We start from the raw sequence: 22,394 nt of genomic DNA, 5'->3' as shown, positions 1-22,394 counted from the left end.
CATTTAATTTTTATCGATGTTATTTGGAAATATTTTGCGTATGACTTTCTTTCTTGTTTTACTTTCGTTTTTAAATGAAGTCAATTTAAAACAACAATTCTCATTGGTTGAACCTCGTCAAAAAGTACTTCCGGTTAAACGAAGCACTTACATTAGGCACAATACTTCATTCAATTGTATTGTAAGGCTGTTTTCTTTCCATAACTGTCGTAATTTTAACACAAAATACGATTAGTTATATTCTAAGGAAGTTCCTTTAAATTTGCTGCATTGCATGTGTTAAAAGTCAGATTTGGTCAATTAAAAACGTGTTTTCTCTCGTATTTAATATTGTTTGTCAGTTTGTTATTTTTTAAAATGGCCCTTCAGATTATATTGATGGCCCATTTATTTTCGAAATGGCCCATCAAAAATGTTGACAGTTGCGCCATAGTCCCATTGACCATTTTGGCCTTCCCAATCACTGAATTGCTGTTTTATAAATTCCAAAAAAAAAAATTTAACTGCTGTTTTGTAAATTCAAAAAAAAAAAATGTGCGAAGTTATTCCAAAGATTAAAAAAAATTGAATTTTTCATGCATTGGTGCGAAAGACATTAAATGGATACAATGCATTTTCTATTTTTATTTCAACTTCATGTCATACCGGTGCCATTTTATAAATAAATGTCTGAAAAGATTTTTTAAAAAAAAGAATAGAATTGGCATCATCTTGGTAAAAAAGTTCTCATAAAAGTCTCTCTTAAGAATAATAATAGTTTCATTTCCTGTATATATTTATAGTTTATACCTGTTGTAGCTGGTACTCCGTGTTAAATGCTCCAGAAATACTCTTAATAAAGCGTCCCGCATTCCACTGCCCTTCACTGTATCTATAAAACATAGAAGACATTTTGTCTTATAGCCAAAACTGAGAGTGATGTTGTATTCCAGAAACATAATTTTTAATTGTGGCTGAGATCGAAAAAAAAAATTAATAGTATGCCAAATTTTTTTTTCTGTTTCGAAATGTGTATCATGTAAACATAGTTGATCACTTCCATGGGTAGGTTTCTGTTACAATTTTTCGTTGTTTACACTGAGCTCTATATACATGTATGTGAAACTCGAATATTAATATCAATAGAAACTATACAAGCTTTTTAGTATGTCAGTTGATATAACTGATACCAAATATAATATCATCTTGGACCAGAAGCAAACATGACTTACTCATTCATGATATAATCCCAGCGGGATCTGATAAAGTTCCAGGCTATGGGTCGACCAATCATCGTACTGCCTACAGACGAGATGACACTCGTACCGTCCTGTTTCCTGACCTCACCGTCAGTTACAGCATACTCCAAAAACCTGAGGGATAAAATCAAAATGTAAACTGAAAAGATGTACAAAGATCAAATATGCTTGAATATCTTGTATCTTTCTTCATATCTTAACTGATAAAATACAGCAAACTAATTATAGATCTGGATGATTTAAAAAAAAGATACTATCCATTTGTCAAGCAGTCAGGTCAGTTGACCTGAACTTGAAAAAATGGAAAATTTGAAAAAAGAACTAATATTTCATTTCCTACTATTTAAGAAATGACCTCAAATTTCACTTCATTATAGTGTCCGATACAGTAACTTACTGTTACATGACTTTTATCAGCTCCAAAAACTTTTATTTTACCATGCATGGTGATTCTTTTTTTTAATAGCCGTGTTTGACTACGCATACCTCTGAAGAAGCCAGGGAACCTTAGTACAAGACAGGGCAGCTAGGATCTTGGCTCTTTCTGAGGCTACTTGGGAGGTTTTGTATTGATTGTAGGCAAAATCCCACTCCTTCTGTCCACCCTCTTTAATGGCTGTACAGTAGACAGTGTATTTCAGTCCAGGGTCAATTCTGTAGAACAAAGAAATACAGGAAAATATTAAAATGTTGATAACTTAAAAAACATATAAACACACACCCACTAATACATGTAACAGCTCAAAATCAAATGCTTATTTCATAACTTTAATATTAAGTTAAATTGACAGACTGGTAGCAGTATACTATGGTGCCCACCCAAACCCCACCCTTAAGTTTTTTTGCTGTATATTTAGGTTTGGAAATGTCTCTCCTAATCCTGTTTTACCATCAGGCTTCTGTCTGACTCAGGAACAAACCAAACTCCTTCTGATACATTAGTTTTATAAAGTGTTTATCAAGTAAATTTTTTCATTAATTTAATAATTTTTATCAGTTTTTAAACTGATAAAAGATTTGTCATAAGGCAGGACAGACATGTGAATTCCTTCACATGCCTTTTATAAAAACTATAGTAGACTACTCATAAGTAATCAATGAATCTTACTGATTATTATTGGGCTGGTCCATCCACTGTTTGAACTGTTCTACAGCTGCAGCCAGACACTCGGGGATGTCATAGGAGCATGCTGTGATGGCAACATTGGATCTCATATACCTGTAAAACAGATGAAAATAATCCAAAAAGTACATCGATCCAAACTCTAAGTTAATAAATACCGGGTACACACAATTATATTAAATTTCCCTCTTTTCTGTCATTTGTTTAAGCTTCTCTGAAATCAAAACTTGATCCTGAAATAAATAGATAATTACAAATTACATATCATATACCATGTTACTAACTAATAAATGACTTACGATTCTAAATGTGTGGCTCCTGTATTGTTCAAACCAATCTCATTGTAAATGTCTCTCACTAGATTCTGCATCTTTTTCTGCATGTCAATAAAACATGAAATTTGTTTATTAGGTGGAATAATCTAAGTTTGCCCTCTTTACACTAGTTAAAAGGAAGAGAATTTAGGATTAGGCCATTCCAAGTTTTTTCTATGTTTAGCGTCCGCATGCGCCTTGCTTTTTGCGCCAACTTTTGAAAATTCTCATGGGGGATTTTGCGCGTGACGACAATTTTCAAAGCTTTAAATTCGCGACTTTTGTCGTGAAAATAAATGATTATGAAATACTTTTTCAAAAAATTATAATATTGATAGCACTTATTAATACAGCACAAATAAAACAATACAAATTAAAGTTTTATTTTTCCAAATTTAAATATCTTTGCTTAATAGTGTTACTCTGTTCTATCAGTTTACATTTTGTTTGTGGTATGTACCCTTAAAATCAAGTGTCACTTGATTCCCTAAAAGTAAGTATATAGACAGTGCATGATTAATTTTATCTCTCACACAAAACAATTTGGAGAAATAGGCCTAATTAAATCATGATTTTTTTAACACAAGCCCCACCCCCACCCATCCCAAAGAAAATTAAAATTGTAAAAGACTACATTATGAACATGATGAACTTTTGCAGTCTTGGTAATGCCATATGGGTCTCTGGTATTTCCTCGACATATATGTAACAAAGAAATACAATGTACAATATGAGTATGATCTATGGGAGAATGGGGGGGGAGAAATTCAGTGTACCTAACATGAGAGTATTATTTAATCTAAATTATTTTCAATATTTTTTTAAACTGACAAATTATACAATATTTTTATTATTAGCAGTTAAAATCAGCAGCTATATATGCTTTGAAATTTTCTACTTTCGTTTTCAAAAAAACGATCTTTTTGGATTCCAATTTTATTGTTTGATTGTCATTTTATTGACTTTAATTTTTGTTTTTAATAAAATGACTACTAATTAAGCCCTTAATCTATGTGTTTCACTTCGCATACCCCTTCAAACTGAAAAAGATTAGTCCCCTAACTGCTCCAGGCTATAAGCTACCTGTACCTGGACAGCAGCCTGTGCGTTCAATCGAGAAGTGATTTCCTGTGGCTAATAACTCTGCATGCTATGTAAACAATGAGACTTGTCTGTGTGCATTGAATAAACAACTCTGATATTCTTATCCCGATTGACAAAATTTGGCGGTAGGGAAACTGAAAATCTGAATTTTTTCAAATCGGGAAATTGGGGCAATTTTTCTCTCCCGATCGGGAAGGCAGGATGAAAGGGTAAAATCGGTAGAATCCCGCCTAAATCGGGAAAGTTGGCATGTATGTTTTTGACACCCCATATGAGAAAAAACACATAATAGGAGTCCTGAAATTGATAAATTTAGTCGAAATTTTTTAATATTTTAAATTTCTCCAAATAATTCTGTACAGTAACTTATATTGGGTGTATTGTAAGCATTTCATCCGTTGTTTTTGCTTAAGAATAGATATTTCTTCTATTAAAGCAGTTTAGTTAGATCAAATCATTTGAAGAACGTCATTTTTATGACTTTAAAGCTTGTGTTTTATGTTTTGGCTTGTGTGTTTTTTGTGAATAAGTAGGTAGGCTTTTGAAATATGAGTGAACGCTAAACAGAGAAAAAACTTGGAATGGCCTTAATTCAAATGACATTATCTCTTTAACATAACTGTGTCTGGGTGAATAAAAAGTAAGCCATCCATTTTTTTTTTTGTGTAAAATGGCAAAAAATAATGTGGTTAAAATATGCATACAAAATATATTCCTTTTAAACAAGTGACAAGTTTTTTTCCCTCACAACTATGAAAGGAGTAAATGATGAGAGAAGATTAGGGTACAATGGCTGTCAGGGGTTAAAAGCTTACACTGAAATCTCCGTAGTACTTGGTCAGAGACAGCATGGTGTCTATGTAGGCCAGCTGTCCCTCCCCCGCCTGACGGGGAATGTAGTCCCTCTCTTTAGATAGATAGTCTACTGTCTCTAGAGCCACACTCATATCTAACTGGTTAGATCTGTAAGGAAAATAATTCTTATATTGTTTTAATTAATAAGTTAAAACTTATTTCAAAGATTTTTGTATAGCGGATTTGAGATTTATATCCCCAGTTATTCATTGCTCTGTGACCTTCAACTTTGTTCTAGATTCACTTTTAGGTCAAGGTCAATAATTTGCCAAATTTCAGTTTGATCTAATTCATTTAGACAAAAGCTAAAACCAAAATGTTCTCCTCTCATTGCCAAAGACTATTCTTTAAAGTTAAGCTATTCTTACCTTGCAAAGCTCCAGGCATCATTAATTATCTGAGCACGATTGATAGTGGATATGACCTGTATTCACAAACAAAAACATAAGTATCTATGTATCATAATAATCAAATCAATGAAACTTAATAAGCTACAGTAACTATTATGTACTTTTTAATGTACTTAAAAAAATACCCCTGTGTATGTACTGTATGTACTTACAGTATGATTTTGATTGAGTTGAGCTATCAGAGCTATCCAGTTTGCCTCGGTATAATTGACCCTGTAGACGCCATACTGGTCTGTGTTAGCTATTATCCAATCAGAAGTCTTCACAGAAGGGTCAGCGAATTCTGAAACAAAATCATGGACATCACAAAAATCAATCCAGTATTGTAATACATGTATTTGAAATCTGCACATTCAAGGAGTGTTACCCTTTTTCAGTAAAATTTGTATATAAAGAAGTCATAAAGACAAGAATTTCTAGTTTCTTAAGTAAAATTCTTTCATCAAATGCATACAAAAAAAGTGGCATGTGAATGAGGACATGCAGATAAAAACTTTAAGATATTTTTATCTATTTTTCTAATCATTCTTTGTTTTATTTTCTAAATGAACTCTCAAACGTGCTCTAAACTCTATTTTTGCTCCGTAATTCCCCTTGCAATGTTAAATACATGTATGTGTAGTTAGTCCGATCTTTTACCTTGACTTGTTGTATTGAACCATTTCACATCATTGCTGTTCTTTTTAAAATTCTTCTCTGTCTTTGTCGTGTAGGTCAATGGCACCCACCATTTATAGCTAAAATTAACCATAACACTCCACAAGTCTACATAAAAATCTCACCAATTCATCAATCCAATGATATAAAAAAAAAGAGTTCTTGTGGACTAAAACCAAATTTTTTCCCATAGTAATGAAAAGCTGACATACCCAAATGGAGAAATGTAAACAAGTGGATCTTTAGCATCAGGGTTTCTTAGGAACCGATTCTGTGTTGCCCTGACGACTCCATCTCGTGGGACTGTCACCGTGACAACAGGGTAGTTCATTTGTTTGATCCAGGTGTGCATTATTGCTCGAATTGATGTTGGATACTGTAAATTTTTCTGCTGAACAATCTGTATTTTGGAGAAAAATAGTTCATATGCATCAACATCAGCATCAACATCTTTTTTTCTAAATTTTGATTTGTTTGCTTTAAGCCTCCATCTCAAACATGCTAAATTAGATTCAGTGTGAAAGATAACACATTTTACTCTAGAATCATTATATTCAAATTAGAGTAGAAAAGAAAGTTTCATGAAGTTTGTATTGGAAGTAAAATGACCTTGACATTAGAAATCAAAAATGACCTTGACATTCTATTAACTTTTCTAAAAATTTTATCAAGAAACTCACCGTATCCATGGCATCCCAGAGGTCATCGTGGAAGGCGTTCCCATACTTCCTACTCTCTAAATATAGCTGCAAAGAATAACACATCCTTCATAAATAATGAAACGGTATAAGTTGTCTAACAGAAGTATAAACTGTATCTGTAAACTTGCTTGTAGTGATTTTAATTGAAGAATAATATACCGTAAAACGAGAATATTTGGTGCACTACTAAATTTTAGTGCCTTTGGCGCAAGAGCCCCTGAGCGCTAAAATTCATTGTGTGCTAACAGATTTCTAAATATCATTTTTTGTGTGTGTTCAAAGCTTTTACATATGTACATTTAAACCGCAAGGCATGATTACGTAATGTTGAAGGGTCGTTGGATTTTTATAAACACACTTGCACTGCACATGGTAGGATCAATGGAGAAAGTTCTGCCAAATTATGATTTAATTAAACTATTGTTATATACCCCGGTAGTCGTTACATGTACCTGATTTTAGTCATTAGCACCTTCAAAGTTTGGCTTCTCGGCGTGTCAATCATCTAATCGCCTCGAGGTAAACAGTGCAATCAAGCATGGCGATTGAGCTTCCAGACATACCTGATTATGATTACCGTTTATCCAAGTAACTTTCTTCGGGTGTATGCATTGTTTTAATTTAAATAAAATGCATAAATTCTCCACTGCTTTTAATTTAAATAAAAATAAAATTAATTTTAACACCGTATCATGACACCAAGGTAAAGTTGACGAATATTTACTTATATACGGAAGCGCTATTGTGTTTCCGTGCTTGACTAACCAAAAAGTCAAATACGGGTGTGGATAAAAAAACAAATTATCAAATTTTTATATTTTCATGACAAGTGAAAGCGCTGAAATTTACTTGCGCCAATGCATTCCCACTTGCGTTTGCGCTAAAATACGTATGCGCCAAATTTTCACGTTTTACAGTATTTGCCATGATTTTTCTTCAAAGAAAACAAAATTGTTCTCTACTTCTTATTAAAGAGTTAGAAGAGTATGTATATGAATTTGCAAATGGACTAGAACTTTTGACATTCAGGTATTCATGCTTTTTCAGCAAAGAAAATTGTAACAAGCAAGGCTTCATAAAGGAAATTTGGTCTCTGAAGAGAGAAATTTTCCACACATAGATTAAGAACAAAATTTCTTCAGCATACACCAGTACTTACATTGAGGCCTTTTCTGAAGTTCTCCTCCCCCAAGAAAAACCTCATCATTCTGATGATGCTTCCTCCCTTAAAAACAAGGATAAACTTGGTGACTACTTTGATTTCAATGAAAAAAAAAAGAAAAGCTTTAAAAAATTACAGAAATATTGTCTAGAAAAATTCTTGTGAATCGATGAAAAATTGAGATCTCTTTTATGTCACAGTTGTTCCAATTTCAGATTTTCAAAGTTTTTCAGGTCCAATGTTCTTTCTTTACAAAATACGTTGCATTCACTGTCACAAGATGAAATGAGATATATAATCAGAGAATCAGCAAATTTCTTTTTCATTGGTTATACTGTAAAACATCAGTATGATTGAGATAATAAAAGTGCATACCATATGGCATTGATCATTCTATTACAAACCTTGGAGTATGATATTGTATCAAATACAGCATTCATTTCATCAACTGTTTTTATAGGCACATATATTGGATGAGATGTAACAAAGGCATCAATGCTGAATGTAGAATACAGCTCACTTAGAATAAACTGATCCCACTATGAAAAGGAAAGAATCTGAATATATAATATAATGTCATTTCAATAAAGATATTAACCTTATGAACTCTAATGTAGACAATTCATTTGTAAACATAGATCAAATCAGGTTTCATGTATACAGTAAAAAACTCCAACAATATGATTTTTTTTCAAACTCCTACTTTACTGTAACAGATAAATTGACACAGAAGCCAAACTGTTGTGTTTATCATGTCATAAAAATATTGCAATACAGTTAGACTGACATATTATGTTTTCCTTTAGAAGGTAACAAACCATTTTCCAATCTGGGAAGAGATGATCTGCCCCCATATATTCGACAAAGGTCGCGAACCCTTCATTGAGCCAAAGGTCATCCCACCACTTCATAGTGACCAGGTTACCAAACCACTGTAAAAAACACAATGATAAAATATACAGGTATGTACATGACTAAGTAATTTGTTTAAGAATACAATGTACTGTAATCCTATGTAAAAATTAAGCAGTTTTCGGAGAAAATCAAGTATATCCTTGCTTGATACAAAATTTTGGGTGGAGTTTAAAAGGGTTTTTATTTTCACAAAGTTCACTCGATGAGCCCGAGTGATAACTGGTTATAATTACCTGATAGCCAGTTCAGTAACAGTGGCTTTAATTACCTGATGAGCCAGTTCTATTTACTGGCTATAATTACCTGATGAGCCAATTTGTGAATAGTTACAGTGACTTTTATAAACCAGTTTGGAAGGTTTTTACAGTTGCTTTAATTACATGACGAGTTGGCTTTGATTTGCAAGTTGTAATTACCTGATGATCCAGTTTGTAAATAATTAAACTGGCCATTACTACCTAATGAGCCAATTTGTGAATAATTACAGTGGATATAATTACCTGGTGAGTCAGTTCATGAGTAATTACAGTGGCTATAGTTACCTGATGAGCCAATTCATGAGTAATTGTAGTGGCTATAATTACCTAGTGAGCCAGTTTGTGAATAATTACAGTGGCTATAATTACCTGATGAGCCAATTCGTGAGTAATTGTAGTGGCTATAATTACCTGATGAGCCAGTTAGTGAATAATAACATGGCTATAATGACCTGGTGAGCCAGTTCTGTAACAGTAGCTATGATTACCTGGTGAGCCAGTTTGTAAGTGGTGAGCCAGTTCGTGAGTAATTACAGTGACTATAATTACCTGATGAGCCAATTCGTAAGTAATTACAGTGACTATAATTACCTGATGAGCCTCTTAGTGAGTAATTACATGGCTATAATGACCTGGTGAGCCAGTTCGTGAGTAATTACAATGGCTATAATTACCTGGTGAGCCAGTTCATGAGTAATTGTAGTGGCTATATTTACCTGGTCAGCCAGTTTGTGAATAATTACAGTGGCTATAATTACCTGATGAGCCAATTCGTGAGTAATTACAGTGACTATAATGACCTGGTGAGCCAGTTCTGTAACAGTAGCTATAATGACCTGGTGAGCCAGTTTGTGGGTAATTACAGTGGCTATAATGACCTGGTGAGCTAGTTCTGTAACAGTGGCTATAATTACCTGGTGGGCCAGTTCATGAGTAATTACAGTGGTGACTCTCTGTCTATTTCCTTCTGAGGAGACTCCTGGTTTAAACAACATGGCGGTCTCTCTGTACGTAATTAAGCCCCAGTTCTCCATAGCTCCAGCGGCAAAGTCAGGAATAGCAATCATGTCTGTAAATAAAACAGACAAGAGGCCCACGGGCCTTATAGGTCACCTGAGCATTATGCAACAACTTTCCAGTTATTGAATTTGATTCATGTTTTAAGCCAGATGCTATATGGCATTCACAATTTTGAAAGAGGCACCATTGATCATCATAACAATACACTTAGCAGTTGCTTAGCTTGGTTACTGAATACCCATACGCAGGGTAGGGGAACAATATTGCATTTCAACTAATCAGTAATATTCAGCAATAATCAGAAGTGCCCCTAACACTGTGACATAAACCCCTGACCCTAGGTCCACACATTGCACAAATTTTTTAAAGGCACCCTTAAAATTGCCTATCCAAAAAAAAAAAATAAATGTTATATAAATATAAAGGAGCAGATTTCAAACAATTAATTCATTTTCAGTATATAAGTAGAGCCCCCCACCCCTGGGGCCTTGAATTCACAGTCCTGCAAGATTAGGTCCCTCGCTCATCATAGCTATAAAAGCAGTTCATCTGCTTCATACCCAGAGACAGAGAAGAAAATTTTCAAAGATTTAATGCATTTTCACTATATAATCAATAGAGCCTCGCCCTAACACCAGAGCCCCTGACCCTGGGGCCATAAAATTCATAATTTTAGAAGAGGCATTCTTGCTCATCATAACTATGTACTTAGTTAGTTTATTTAATACCTAGGAGCAGAGAAGAAGATTTTCAAAGAATTCATGCATTTTCACTATATAATCAATAGAGCCCCCCCCCCCTCCCCACACCAGAACCCTTGACCCTGGGGCCATAAAATTCATAATTTTGGTTGAGGCACTCTTGCTTATCATAACTATGCACTTAGTTAGTTTATTTGATACCTAGGAGCAGAGAAGAAGATTTTCAAAGAATTCATGTATTTTCACTATATAATCAATAGTGCCCCCCCCCCCCCCAACACCAGAACCCTTGACCCTGGGGCTATAAAATTCACAATTTGGGTAAAAGTACTCTTGCTCATCATAACTATGCACTTAGTTAGTTTATTTAATACAAAGGGGCAGAGAAGAAGATTTTCAAAGAAATCATGTATTTTCACTGTATATAATCAATAGAGCCCCACCCTAACACCAGAACCCCTGACCCTGGGGCCATAAAATTCACAATTTTGGTAGAGGCACTCTTGCTCATCATAACTATGTACTTAGTTGGTTTATTTAATACCCAGGAGCAGAGAAGAAGATTTTCAAAGAAATAATGCATTTTCACTATATACTTATTTAGCCCCGCCCTAGCACTAGAACCCCTGACCCCAGGGCCATGAATTTCACAGTTTTGGTAGAGGACTCAATGCTGATTACAATCATGCAAACAGTTTGACTGCTTGATGTCCAGGAGTAAAGAAGAAGATTTTTAAAGATTGCATTAATTTTAGTGGTTTTGGCCCCACCCCTCAGGCCCCAGGGGGGCAGGGATCATGAAATTCACAATTTTTGTTCCCCTTCACCCATAGATGCTTTGTGCCAAATTTGGTTGAAACTGGTTCAGCGGTTGCAGAGAAGAAGCTGAAAATGTTCAAATGTTAACACACGACGCACGACGGACGACGACGGACGAAAACGGATAGCAATAGGTCACCTGAGTTTACTCAGGTGACCTAAAAAGGTTAGATAGGGACTTGAACATGTTGAAAAAATGAACCTATTGACTGTCCACAGAGGCAAATTCAGGAAAAGCGATTATGTCTGAATATGGAAAATATCACTAAATATTATTAGCAAAATTAGCATAAGATTGATAAACTGTCAGTTTCTTCAACAATAAATGATAAACGATCATGAGGAAAGTCCCACAACTTTTAATATGACTGTAGTGGAGCTGTAAATCCAGATGAGGTAGTCAACAAATCATTACACATAAGTTTTAACTGAAAAAAATGTCATATTTGAAAGTTCAATTTAAATTATAGGTTAAGAACTGACATTTTCCCCATAAAGCAAATTCCATGAAGTATAATCAGAGTCAGGGTTCGACACTAACGGTAGACCGGTGGCCCGAGTCCACCAAAAAATTGGAAGGTCCACCTAATGTTCAGGACAGGTGGACCGTCGGTCCACTTAAAATTTTAACACCATATTAAAAGGAAGTGAACTTCCAGGGTTTCTTTTTCTTTCAATCAAAATCCGTAACTCAAATTATTAATTCCTCCATACCTTTATTATACAAGAATTAAATATACATGTAAATAATGTTTAGGTAATGAGAGGGGGGGCGGGCAAGCAACTCGATATTTTACATGTAAAATTGATAACTCCAATATTAACAATATTATTGAGACGCAAAAACATTCAACACGGACCTTGAATAAGCATGAAAAATTCGTGCCAAATTAGCCAGTCTCTCCTCTGTTTACGTAATGCACAGAAAGTCTTCTAGCTATTCCCACTTTTTAAAAATCTCAATTCCACCTATTCCCACTTGCAAATAAGAAGAGATGTTTAGATTTACCTGTATTTTGTACATTTTAAGACAGAAAATTATAAATACATGTATGAGAAAATATGATTTATTTCGGATTTTTGAAATAATAAAATGATATTACAAGAAAAGCAACTTAATACCTAAATTTAAGAACATAGTTAATTATTTGTTTAAACAAAATTCCACCTACTCCCACATAAAATCTTACCTTTTATCTTACCTTTTCTTACATGATTTTCAAAAAGTGGGAATAGGTAGAATGAACCACAGAAAGGTGTGAAAATTACATTGGGTATTTAAACAGGAAATCGCTTCACGCCTGAACGCATACTGTTAGAGATAATTAGAATTGATTGACAGCTGCACTTATGCATTGTTTTCTTTTTTTAAATAGATGTTCAAACAGGCATAATTTACATTAAATGAACTGCAGTTTCATTTTCTTTTCTTGATATACATGTTATATCACTATTTATTTGAATAAATAATTTTAGAAAATAATTTATTCATACAGATACAAGTACCTATGTCAGTTTTGCACCGTAGTAAAAAAAAAATGATCTAGCCATGGATACATGAAAAATTCACTTGTTTAATAATTGAACAAATTAATTAATAATTGGAGTTTTAAATTTAATCTGCCTGTGGAAGCAAAATAAATGCAGGTTTTCACCATTGTAACTTAATGATAATTATTAAAATATTTCTTTGGTTTGTAGATTAATTGTTTTTATTTTTAGAGTTTAACAATATTTCTAAAAGAAAAATCTGACTAGTCCTTATATTGAGTTGATTCTGTTGACTGGTAAGATTTATGCTTTATTGGTCTGTCTGGAATCGGTATATACCCGGTATTAAAGCTAGTTTTAATTAATGCCTTGTGTAATGATTCATTCATTAATTCAAACTTTTATAAAGGTCCACCAGATATTAAGTGGTCCACCAATAATTTTTGACAAGTGGACCTGCGGTCCACCAAGGTAAAAAAGTTAGTGTCGAACCCTGAGAGTGATACAAATCATACCCTTCAAGGTATAATTTTGTTCCCATTTTATTTTTTTTAAATACTGGCTAGAAAATCAATCTTAATTGTAATGGAACCATCCTCCCTTTGGATTTAATAAGAAAAAATGAATATCAATTATGCTTAATAAAAGAAATCTCAAAGACATACAAGTGTACCTTGTTTTTTCAGTGGGAAAGGGATGTCGAAATACTCTTCATAATAAGTGATGGTTTTGTTTCCGACATCCAGACCAAACTTTGTATCATTGACGGCCTCAGGCAGAGACCAGGCACTGTACTGTAATGGACAAATCGGGAATTTAAATGTAATATATGGCCATCTTTATAAAAAAATTTTGATTGCCCTCTCCTGACCGACTGACTACATGTAAAAAACGGCTTGACTCTAAACTTTTTTTTTTACATTCCAAGACAAGATATTTTTTTCTTTTTATTCCTCTTATCCAGTCAACAAATATGTTTAAATTTTCTGGAGAAAAGATTTTATCCACCTACCGGGTACTTACTGATCTGATAATTTTACCCTGCATTGGGAGAGGGCAAGCAAACATTATTTTAAAGATAGCCTTCACTATTATTTTTTCTGGCATACCCCTCTCCCTTTCCATATTAATTTGACAAACACCAACACCTCAGTCAACTCCCCTTTTTTCCAATTTTATTCTTGGATATCAAATGTACTGTGGAATCAATGTCATCATTGTTCATGGGGAAAAAAATGTTTGTGCTTTTTGTGGGTCATGTTGAACCCAAGAAAGAACATCACCACAAATGATGACTTTGTCCATGTATAGCATCAATAAATCTTAAGTATAGGAGTTTTCCACAAAACTAGGTCCTAAAAAATCAGTACAGATTTGGGTGCCTATAATGATTTATCATAACCTGCATGGAAGTCAATCTCATATTATCAATTAAACAGTTTCCATTATTAGTACCTTCAAAGGCTTGATTCTAGAAAATGTCTATAAAAATTATACTTTTGGTGACAATTACATTTATTATAAATATTTGTACAACCATGCTGTTCAAAAGAAAAACTTACAATTATTCCATTTTTGGTGGTGGTAGTGGTCTTCTCAAACTGACAGACAATAAAAGCTAATAGGTATGTGGACATTCGAGGAGTTGTGTCATACACATCTGCCACAAAGTTATTTTCCCTGCAAAAATTATTTTTTAATACTATTATTCTCCCTTAGAAACATTTCAGGAAATTTAGTAGAGAAACAAAATGCATTTAATGTAGAATCACCAAGATTTATTAAAAAACATAGGTAATCAGAGATTACAGAGCTCACCTCAACGAATGTTATCTTTAAGTAAAGCAAAGTCACACAATTAACAAACAGAAAGTGTACATTCCAAAAATGAAAATATTTAAGCAATTTTGATCTGATACTTTGAAATAGACCAATATAAAAAATTAAAACTAGTTCTTCTTCATGAAAATGTAATTAAAATCCAGCATCTGAAGCAAATTTGAGAGTTTTCATCCCTTGATGCATCATTTGTGCAAGTTTGGTTTACACAATGTTATATAAGCCTATAGTTTTTTGGTAATAGACCTGCACCCATAACTTTTACCTGGTCCATTACCTGAAAAATGTATGTCGAATTCAGCATCCGACGCAAGTCCATTAGTGTGCATAATAAGATGTATCGTCCATGCAAGTTTGCTCATTATAGGGGCTCATAGTTAATTGGAAATGAAACCTGCATCAAAAACTAACATTTTCACTCATCCACAAAATGTAGGTCAGATTCAGCATCCAAAGCAAGCCTGGTAGTATGCATCCTTAGATGTATCATCCATGCAAGTTTGGTCATTAAAGAACTCATAGTTACTTGGAAATGTATCATGCACCAAAAACTTTAACCTGTTCACTCAACCGGAAAACGTAGGACAGATTCAGCATCCGAAGCAAGCCTGGTAGTATGTATCCTTATATGTATCATCCATGCAAGTTAAGTCATTATAGGGCTTATAGTTACTTGGAAATGAAACCTGCACCAAAAACTGTAACCTGTTCACTCAATCGGAAATTGTAGGTCAGATTCAGCATCTGAAGCAAGCCTGGCAGTATGCATCCTTAGATGTATCATCCATGCAAGTTTGGTAAACATAGGGCTTATAGTTACTTGGAAATGAAACCTGCACCAAAAACTTTAACCTGTTCACTCAACCGGAAAATGTAGGTCAGATTCAGCATCCGAAGCAAGCCCAGTAGCATGCATCCTTAGATGTATCATCCATGCAAGTTTGGTCAACATAGGGCTTATAGTTACTTGGAAATGAAACCTGCACCAAAAACTTTAACCTGTTCACTCAACCGGAAAATGTAGGTCAGATTCAGCATCCGAAGCAAGCCCAGTAGTATGCATCCTTAGATGTATCATCCATGCAAGTTTGGTCAACATAGGGCTTATAGTTACTTGGAAATGAAACCTGCACCAAAAACTTTAACCTGTTCACTCAACCAGAAAATATAGGTCAGATTCAGCATCCGAAGCAAGCGCGGTAGTATGCATCCTTAGATGTATCATCCATGCAAGTTTGGTCAACATAGGGCTTATAGTTACTTGGAAATGAAACCTGCACCAAAAACTTTAACCTGTTCACTCAACCGGAAAATGTAGGTCAGATTCAGCATTTGAAGCAAGCCCGGTAGTGTGCATCCTTAGATGTATCATCCATGCAAGTTTGGTCAACATAGGGCTTATACTTCCATGGAAATGAGACCTACACCAAAAACTGCACCCAAAATGTTAACCTGCTCCAAAAACATTAACCTGGTCATTCCTTTGCTGAAATTGCAGCATCTGAAACTTTGACTGGTACAATGAAACACATTTAAAGCATCTTCCATGTATGTCTAATCAATATAGGACATAGAAGTATTTAAAATGAAAACTGCTCCAAAAAACTTAACCTTAACCTGGGACGCCGACGCCGACACCGACGCCGACGGAGGGTATTACATAAGCTCTCCCAACTTCGTTGAGGTGAGCTAATAACTGTTTGTTTACTTGTTCTTATATTCTAGGATCTGCATATTGGACAAGGATTTGAAATCATTTCGTCGCACCAGGGTGACCTTGAACATGGCCTTCATGTCAGGTTCGTCAAAGCAAGGGAAGGATTTTCTGGCATCCACAGGTTCCATCTGAGTTGTGGCCAAAAATCTGAAAAATAAGGAGCAAATCAAAAAAAAAAAGCAATTTGAACCTGATGGGACTGTTAAAAAACTTTGAGATATCCAAGGATTCGAGATATCAAGGGTAAAAAACTTTTAGAATTCATGGTTGGGACTTCCACATCACTTGGACATATCCATGTTATTCAAGATATCAGAGTTCAAGATACCACAGTTCAGCTGTATTATCAGAATCTAAAGATAACATTGGAGATGACCACCCCTAAATGCACTGAACACTGTTAAATGTGACATCTTACTTGGTTTGATTGTTGCTGGTGTAGGTGCTATAATAGAGACCAGCCAAGTCATCCTTAAGGGGACCAGAAAACTTCAAGCTCAGCTCATACTGCCGTCCCGGTACCAGCTCGGTGTTCAGCTTAAAGATCGAGAACATGAGTTCCTCCTCACGAGACAACGAGCTGAACAAGTTACCTCCCCCTCCCACGGCCTTCACTTCAATGGAGCTCTCCTCGATCGTGATCATGTTACTGTGTAACGTGATATTCTTGGTTCTTGCCGTGACGTTGACGAGGAGCGTCAGATTTCCAGAGAAAGTGAAATTTTTTGGGTTGGGTTGATACAGGTCTGGGAAGAGTTCTAGGGTGTATAGTTCCGGTAGTACAGAGCGAGGGAGGCGAACGTTTCTGTTGACCTGTTTTGTGGGGGCCGTGCGGTCCAGCCATTTCTGTATGATGGGGAGGTTCTTTTTCATCCATTCTACACTGGCCTGGACCTTCTCGATGGCCTGCTCCCCGGCCCTGGTGGCTGACCCCAGATCTCTACCCTTTATGAAGTCCTTCAGCTGAAAACAAATAAATACATCTGTCAGATTCTTCCTCTCTATTGAAAAATGGCTATGTTTTAAATAAATTATCAGCCAGTCAATCTAAATGTCCTTCAAGTTGAAAGTATAGAATTTACAAATTTTCACATCATGTGCTTTTTGCTGACTTACATTTAGAGAATGATTTTGTTCAATGAAGTTTAAAATACTTTAATGACTTAATGTCAATGATCTTTTTAAAATCTTTTTTTATCATATTGTAGAAGGTACCTGTTGCAGTTCTAATTCAGTATTAAATGACTCTGTGACTCCAGATATAAGACGAGAAAAGGAGAACGATCCCCCACCATAGCTAGAAAATCAACAGGCTCAACATGCAAACACATCAACTTCACATCACAACATTCACATCAACTTCTTCAACATTAGCATCAACATCATCATCAATATTAAACAATCAACAATAAGTTAAATCATGCACTTTTAACCAGTACCTCTAATAAACAATAAAATTCCTTGAATCCATGCAGACTAATATACTCTAAGGCCAAAAAAAAATTAGTCTCTCTGGTACAGCTGCATTAAGCTGAGTGCTATTCACTTTCAAACATTAAAAAGAGGAATAAATTATTTTTTTCAGAACTGAGCTTTTCACATTTTCATTACTATAGATTTGGGAAAAAGAAAGATCAATCTTGCAATTAAAATAACACAGCCTGCTAAATTTTGGAGAGAAATATTTGACCACAGAAACTAAATAATAATTTTCTTGGCCTTGGTGAAAGGTACAACATTCAACATTCCAACAATGTTCAATAATAAGTCATGCATTTCACTGGATAGTAAGATTTTAATGCAATGAATATGTCAGGTAGAATGATCCTTTCATCCAAGTGTAGTTTAGTGTGTTATCAGAAAATTTAATGAAACAATTTGGAAATGAAAATGAAAATCTAGATAATTTATACACAACAAAACAAGAGAACAAATCGTAAAAGAAAAGAGTAGTTTGAAAATTAACTTTCTAGAGCAGAAACTTCAAAGAGAACATTCAACCTTTAAAATAAAATTAAAAACATCTGCTCACATAAAAAACAAATGTGTTCACAAACACAAACATAGGTAATCAGAGATTACAGAGCTCACCTCAACGAATTTTGTCTTTAAGTAAGGCAAAGTCACACAATTAACCAACAAAAAGTGTACATTCCAAAAATGAAAATATTTAAGCAATTTTGATCTGATACTTTGAAATAGACCTACATAAAAAATTTAAACTAGTTCTTCTTCATGAAAATGTAATCAAAATCCAGCATCTGAAGCAAATTTGAGAGTTTTCATCTCTTGATGCAACATTTGTGCAAGTTTCGTTTATACAATGTTATATAAGCCTTATAGTTTTTTGGAAAAAGACCTGCATCCATAACTTTTACCTGGTCTATTATCTGAAAAATGTATGTCGAATTCAGCCTCCGAAGCAAGTCCATTAATGTGCATCCTAAGACGTATCGTCCATGCAAGTTTGCTCATTATAGGGCTCATAGTTAATTGGAAATAAAACATGCATCAAAAACTAATATTTTCACTCATTCACAAAAAGTAGGTCAGATTCAGCATCCGAAGAAAGCCCGGTAGTATGCATCCTTAGATGTATCATCCATGCAAGTTTGGTCATTAAAAAACTCATACATGTAGTTACTTGGAAATGAATCATGCACCAAAAACTTTAACCTATTCACTCAACCAGAAAATGTAGGTCAGATTCAGCATCCGAAGCAAGCCTGGTACTGGTAGTATGCATTCTTATATGTATCATCCATGCAAGTTTGGTCAACATAGGGCTTATAGTTACTTGGAAATGAAACCTGCACCAAAAACTTTTACCTGTTTACTCAACCAGAAAATGTAGGTCAGATTCAGCATCCGAAGCAAGCCCGGTAGAGTGCATCCTTAGATGTATCATCCATGCAAGTTTGGTCAATATAGATCTTATAGTTACTTGAAAATGAAACCTGCATCAAAAACTTTAACCTGTTCACTCAACTGGAAAATGTAGGTAAGATTCAGCATCCGAAGCAAGCCCAATAGTATGCATTCTTTGATGTATCATCCATGCAAGTTTGGTCAACATAGGGCTTATAGTTACTCAGAAATGAGACCTACACCAAAAACTTTAACCTGTTCATTCAACCGGAAAATGTAGGTCAGATTCAGCATCCGTAGCAAGCCAGGTAGTATGCATCCTTAGATGTATCATCCATGCAAGTTTGGTCAATATAGATCTTATAGTTACTTGGAAATGAAACCTACACCAAAAACTTTGACCTGTTCAATCAACCGCAAAATGTAGGTCAGAATCAGCATCCAAAGCAAGCACGGTAGTATGCATCCTTAGATGTATCATCCATGCAAGTTTGGTCAACATGGGGCTTATAGTTACTTGGAAATGAAACCTGCACCAAAAACTTTGACCTGTTCACTCAACTGGAAAATGTACGTCAGATTCAGCATCCGAAGCAAGCCTGGTAGTATGCATCCTTAGATGTATCATCCATGCAAGTTTGGTCAACATAGGGCATATAGTTACTTGGAAATGAAACCTACACCAAAAACTGCACCAAAAATGTTAACCTGCTCCAAAAACATTAACCTGGTCATTCCTTTGCTGAAATTGCAGCATCTGAATCTTGGACTGGTACAGTGAAAGACACTAGAAGCATCTTCCATGCACGTCTGATCAATATAGGACACAGAAGTAATTAAAAAGAAAACTGCTCCAAAAAACTTAACCTTAACATGGGATGCCGACGCCGACACCGAGGGTATCACATATGCTCCCCCAACTTCGTTGAGGTGAGCTAAAAAAAGAACATGCAGTTCACAACAAAACCCCAAATGAACATGCCTGATTATTTATACTACATGACTTACTCTTTCCTGAGTTGGTCCCAGTTCTGTCTCACGAAGTTCCACACCAGGCCTTTGCCAATCGTGTTCCGCGAGATGTAGGTTATGACAGTGGTAGCGTCCTGTTTGCGAACCACATTTGTGTCCAGAGCATACTCAAGGTACCTGTAAATCAAAAAGAGTGTAAAGATATGTGAACCACGTTTGTATCCAGAGTGTACTCAAGGGACCTCTAAGTCAAAAATAATGTAAAGAAAGTCCTGTCTGGATGCTTAAGGTTTACAGTGTATGAAAAGAATTTCAAGTTTCCAATTGAGCTAACCTTGCATGTACAGAGCTGCCAACATTCTGAAATGATAAATAGTAAGGCGGGGTCTAGGGACCACCTAGGCCCCCTGCCGCTGAAGATGTTTTGTAAATGGACATGTAATCTGAGGCATGTTTCCATTATGTTTACTTTAAAACATTGACATTAATGTGATCGGCCTTCTAAAACCGAAACGATGAAACAAGCAAGCGTTGTAAGAATTATGAATATATTATAATAGTAGAAACTATAGACTGCCAGCTATGAAAATACCGGTATTATATACTTTGAACGAGAAAAACTGAAATCGGAAGAATATAGAGAGAAATCGTAAGGCGTATTTTTGACGCTGATTTCGTACGCCTTACGCCAAAATCGTAAGGGTTGGCAGCTCTGCATGTATCCCAAAAGAATATATTGATAAAGTCAAAATTTAAATGTATTTTCATTCTATAAGGACTAGAAATCCCTAGAAATTGGGTGTCTGACAATCACACATCATTCAACAATTGTATATTTCTTTATCCTGCTAATTATAAGCAGCCATGTCTATTTTGAACAAAAAACAACTGCTCTAATCCCACTAAAATTCTATATACACTTACCTGCTCAGCAGCCATGTTTGTTTAGAGCAGGACATCAGCGTACAGAAATCTACTGCTCTCTGAGGCCAGTGTAGAGTCCTTGTATTGCTGTAGGACAAAGTCCCACTCACTCTCTCCCCTCGGCGACCCCTGTACAGTACACCATCGTCTTCAGATTCGGATCCACACTGAAAACAAATAAAATTTTATTCTGCTGCAACTAAATAGTTTCTGCATTGAAGACACTGTAATACAAATGCTCAGTTTTAATAACAAGTCAGAACACTATCAAGTGTTAAAACTGAATTAGACAGGTAACTTATAGGTTTAAAGTTGGATTGGACTGTCATTACTCTCAGATTGGATGGAATATTGACAGTTTTAATATTGGATTGGATGGAAAAAAATTACAGGTTTTACTTCTGTGTAGTCAGAATACTTAAAGGTTTACTATTGGATTGGATGAAATACTTACAGGTTAACTGTCGGATTAGACATCCACTTGTCAAAGATGGCCTTCACCTGTGTCCTACAGCCAGGGACATCATAGGTACAGGCCAAGTCAGCCACATCTGATCGTGTATAGCTGTAACAATAGGAAATAATTTTTTTTACATCAAACTGTATATTATCTTTTTGCTCTATCTTCTCTGTTTCAATGATTTTTATTTTCAAAAAACTGAGTACAAAACAAGTATTTTCATTGTTTTGCACAAAAGAACTCACATTTCTAGATGGTTTGAATTAGAGTTGTCCAGTCCAAGTTTTCCAAATGGCTTCTTCAACAGAGATGCCATGAAATTCTACAAGAAATAATCATCGTAAGAAAATGTTAATTATGTATTTCACGAATTTCTGATTTTATGTATGAGATTTGGTAAATATACACCTGCATATATTTTCCTTGTAAGTAAAATTATAAGCAAATCAACATTTTCCAAAAATGCTAGAGCTACAAGTTTAAAATGCTCATCTTAGCTCATAAAAAGAACGTATAAGAAAACAAAGTACATGTAAATATAAGAATTGCAAACACTCTAATGCAAATAAAGGATGCATGCAGAAAAACTCTCACACTGCAATGTCCTAATACGTCCACGTCAGTTATTTCACTCAACTCACAAAACATGTTGAATAACTTGGAGAACAAATTTTCAAAATTCGAAGTTACTGTTTTCTGTTCAGGTTTTTTTTTTTGCCCATTTGACCCCGTTTTCTATCGTACCTTGTACTCCCCATACAGAGGGGTGCGGACCAACATTTTACGGACGTACGACAGCTCCTTCTCCGCGGCAGTCCAGGGGACATAATCCATTTCAGCCCCCAGG

At 35.0% G+C, this 22,394-nt stretch overlaps 2 protein-coding genes across 2 annotated transcripts; both read right to left on the bottom strand.

Annotated features, from left to right (window-relative positions):
- Positions 1–768: 768 nt before the first annotated feature.
- On the bottom strand, positions 769–21,116 carry LOC134277848 (aminopeptidase N-like). Its single transcript, XM_062760146.1, has 22 exons — positions 21,088–21,116; positions 20,200–20,340; positions 17,539–17,620; positions 16,742–17,286; positions 16,315–16,470; positions 14,330–14,447; positions 13,441–13,561; positions 9,651–9,805; positions 8,383–8,496; positions 7,969–8,103; positions 7,562–7,627; positions 6,382–6,447; positions 5,914–6,101; positions 5,684–5,781; positions 5,197–5,327; positions 5,003–5,058; positions 4,595–4,742; positions 2,661–2,737; positions 2,347–2,457; positions 1,725–1,892; positions 1,212–1,352; positions 769–871 (listed from the first exon to the last, which is right to left on the bottom strand). The coding sequence occupies exons 4-22, from the start codon at positions 17,194–17,196 to the stop codon at positions 784–786; spliced, it is 2,592 nt and encodes an 863-aa protein (XP_062616130.1). The 5' UTR covers positions 17,197–17,286; positions 17,539–17,620; positions 20,200–20,340; positions 21,088–21,116; the 3' UTR covers positions 769–783.
- Positions 21,117–21,140: 24 nt separating this feature from the next.
- On the bottom strand, positions 21,141–22,388 carry LOC134277847 (aminopeptidase N-like). Its single transcript, XM_062760145.1, has 4 exons — positions 22,292–22,388; positions 21,793–21,869; positions 21,542–21,652; positions 21,141–21,254 (listed from the first exon to the last, which is right to left on the bottom strand). The coding sequence occupies exons 1-4, from the start codon at positions 22,379–22,381 to the stop codon at positions 21,194–21,196; spliced, it is 339 nt and encodes a 112-aa protein (XP_062616129.1). The 5' UTR covers positions 22,382–22,388; the 3' UTR covers positions 21,141–21,193.
- Between the last annotated feature and the right edge of the window lie 6 nt (positions 22,389–22,394).

The sequence above is a fragment of the Saccostrea cucullata genome, unplaced genomic scaffold, assembly GCF_032062105.1.
Source record: "Saccostrea cucullata isolate Sc308-1 unplaced genomic scaffold, CSIRO_AGI_Scuc_v1 ctg6886, whole genome shotgun sequence".
In the NCBI taxonomy this organism is placed as follows: domain Eukaryota; kingdom Metazoa; phylum Mollusca; class Bivalvia; order Ostreida; family Ostreidae; genus Saccostrea; species Saccostrea cuccullata.
Note: the sequence above shows the minus strand (reverse complement) of the source record. Positions and strands in the feature narration are given on the sequence as shown.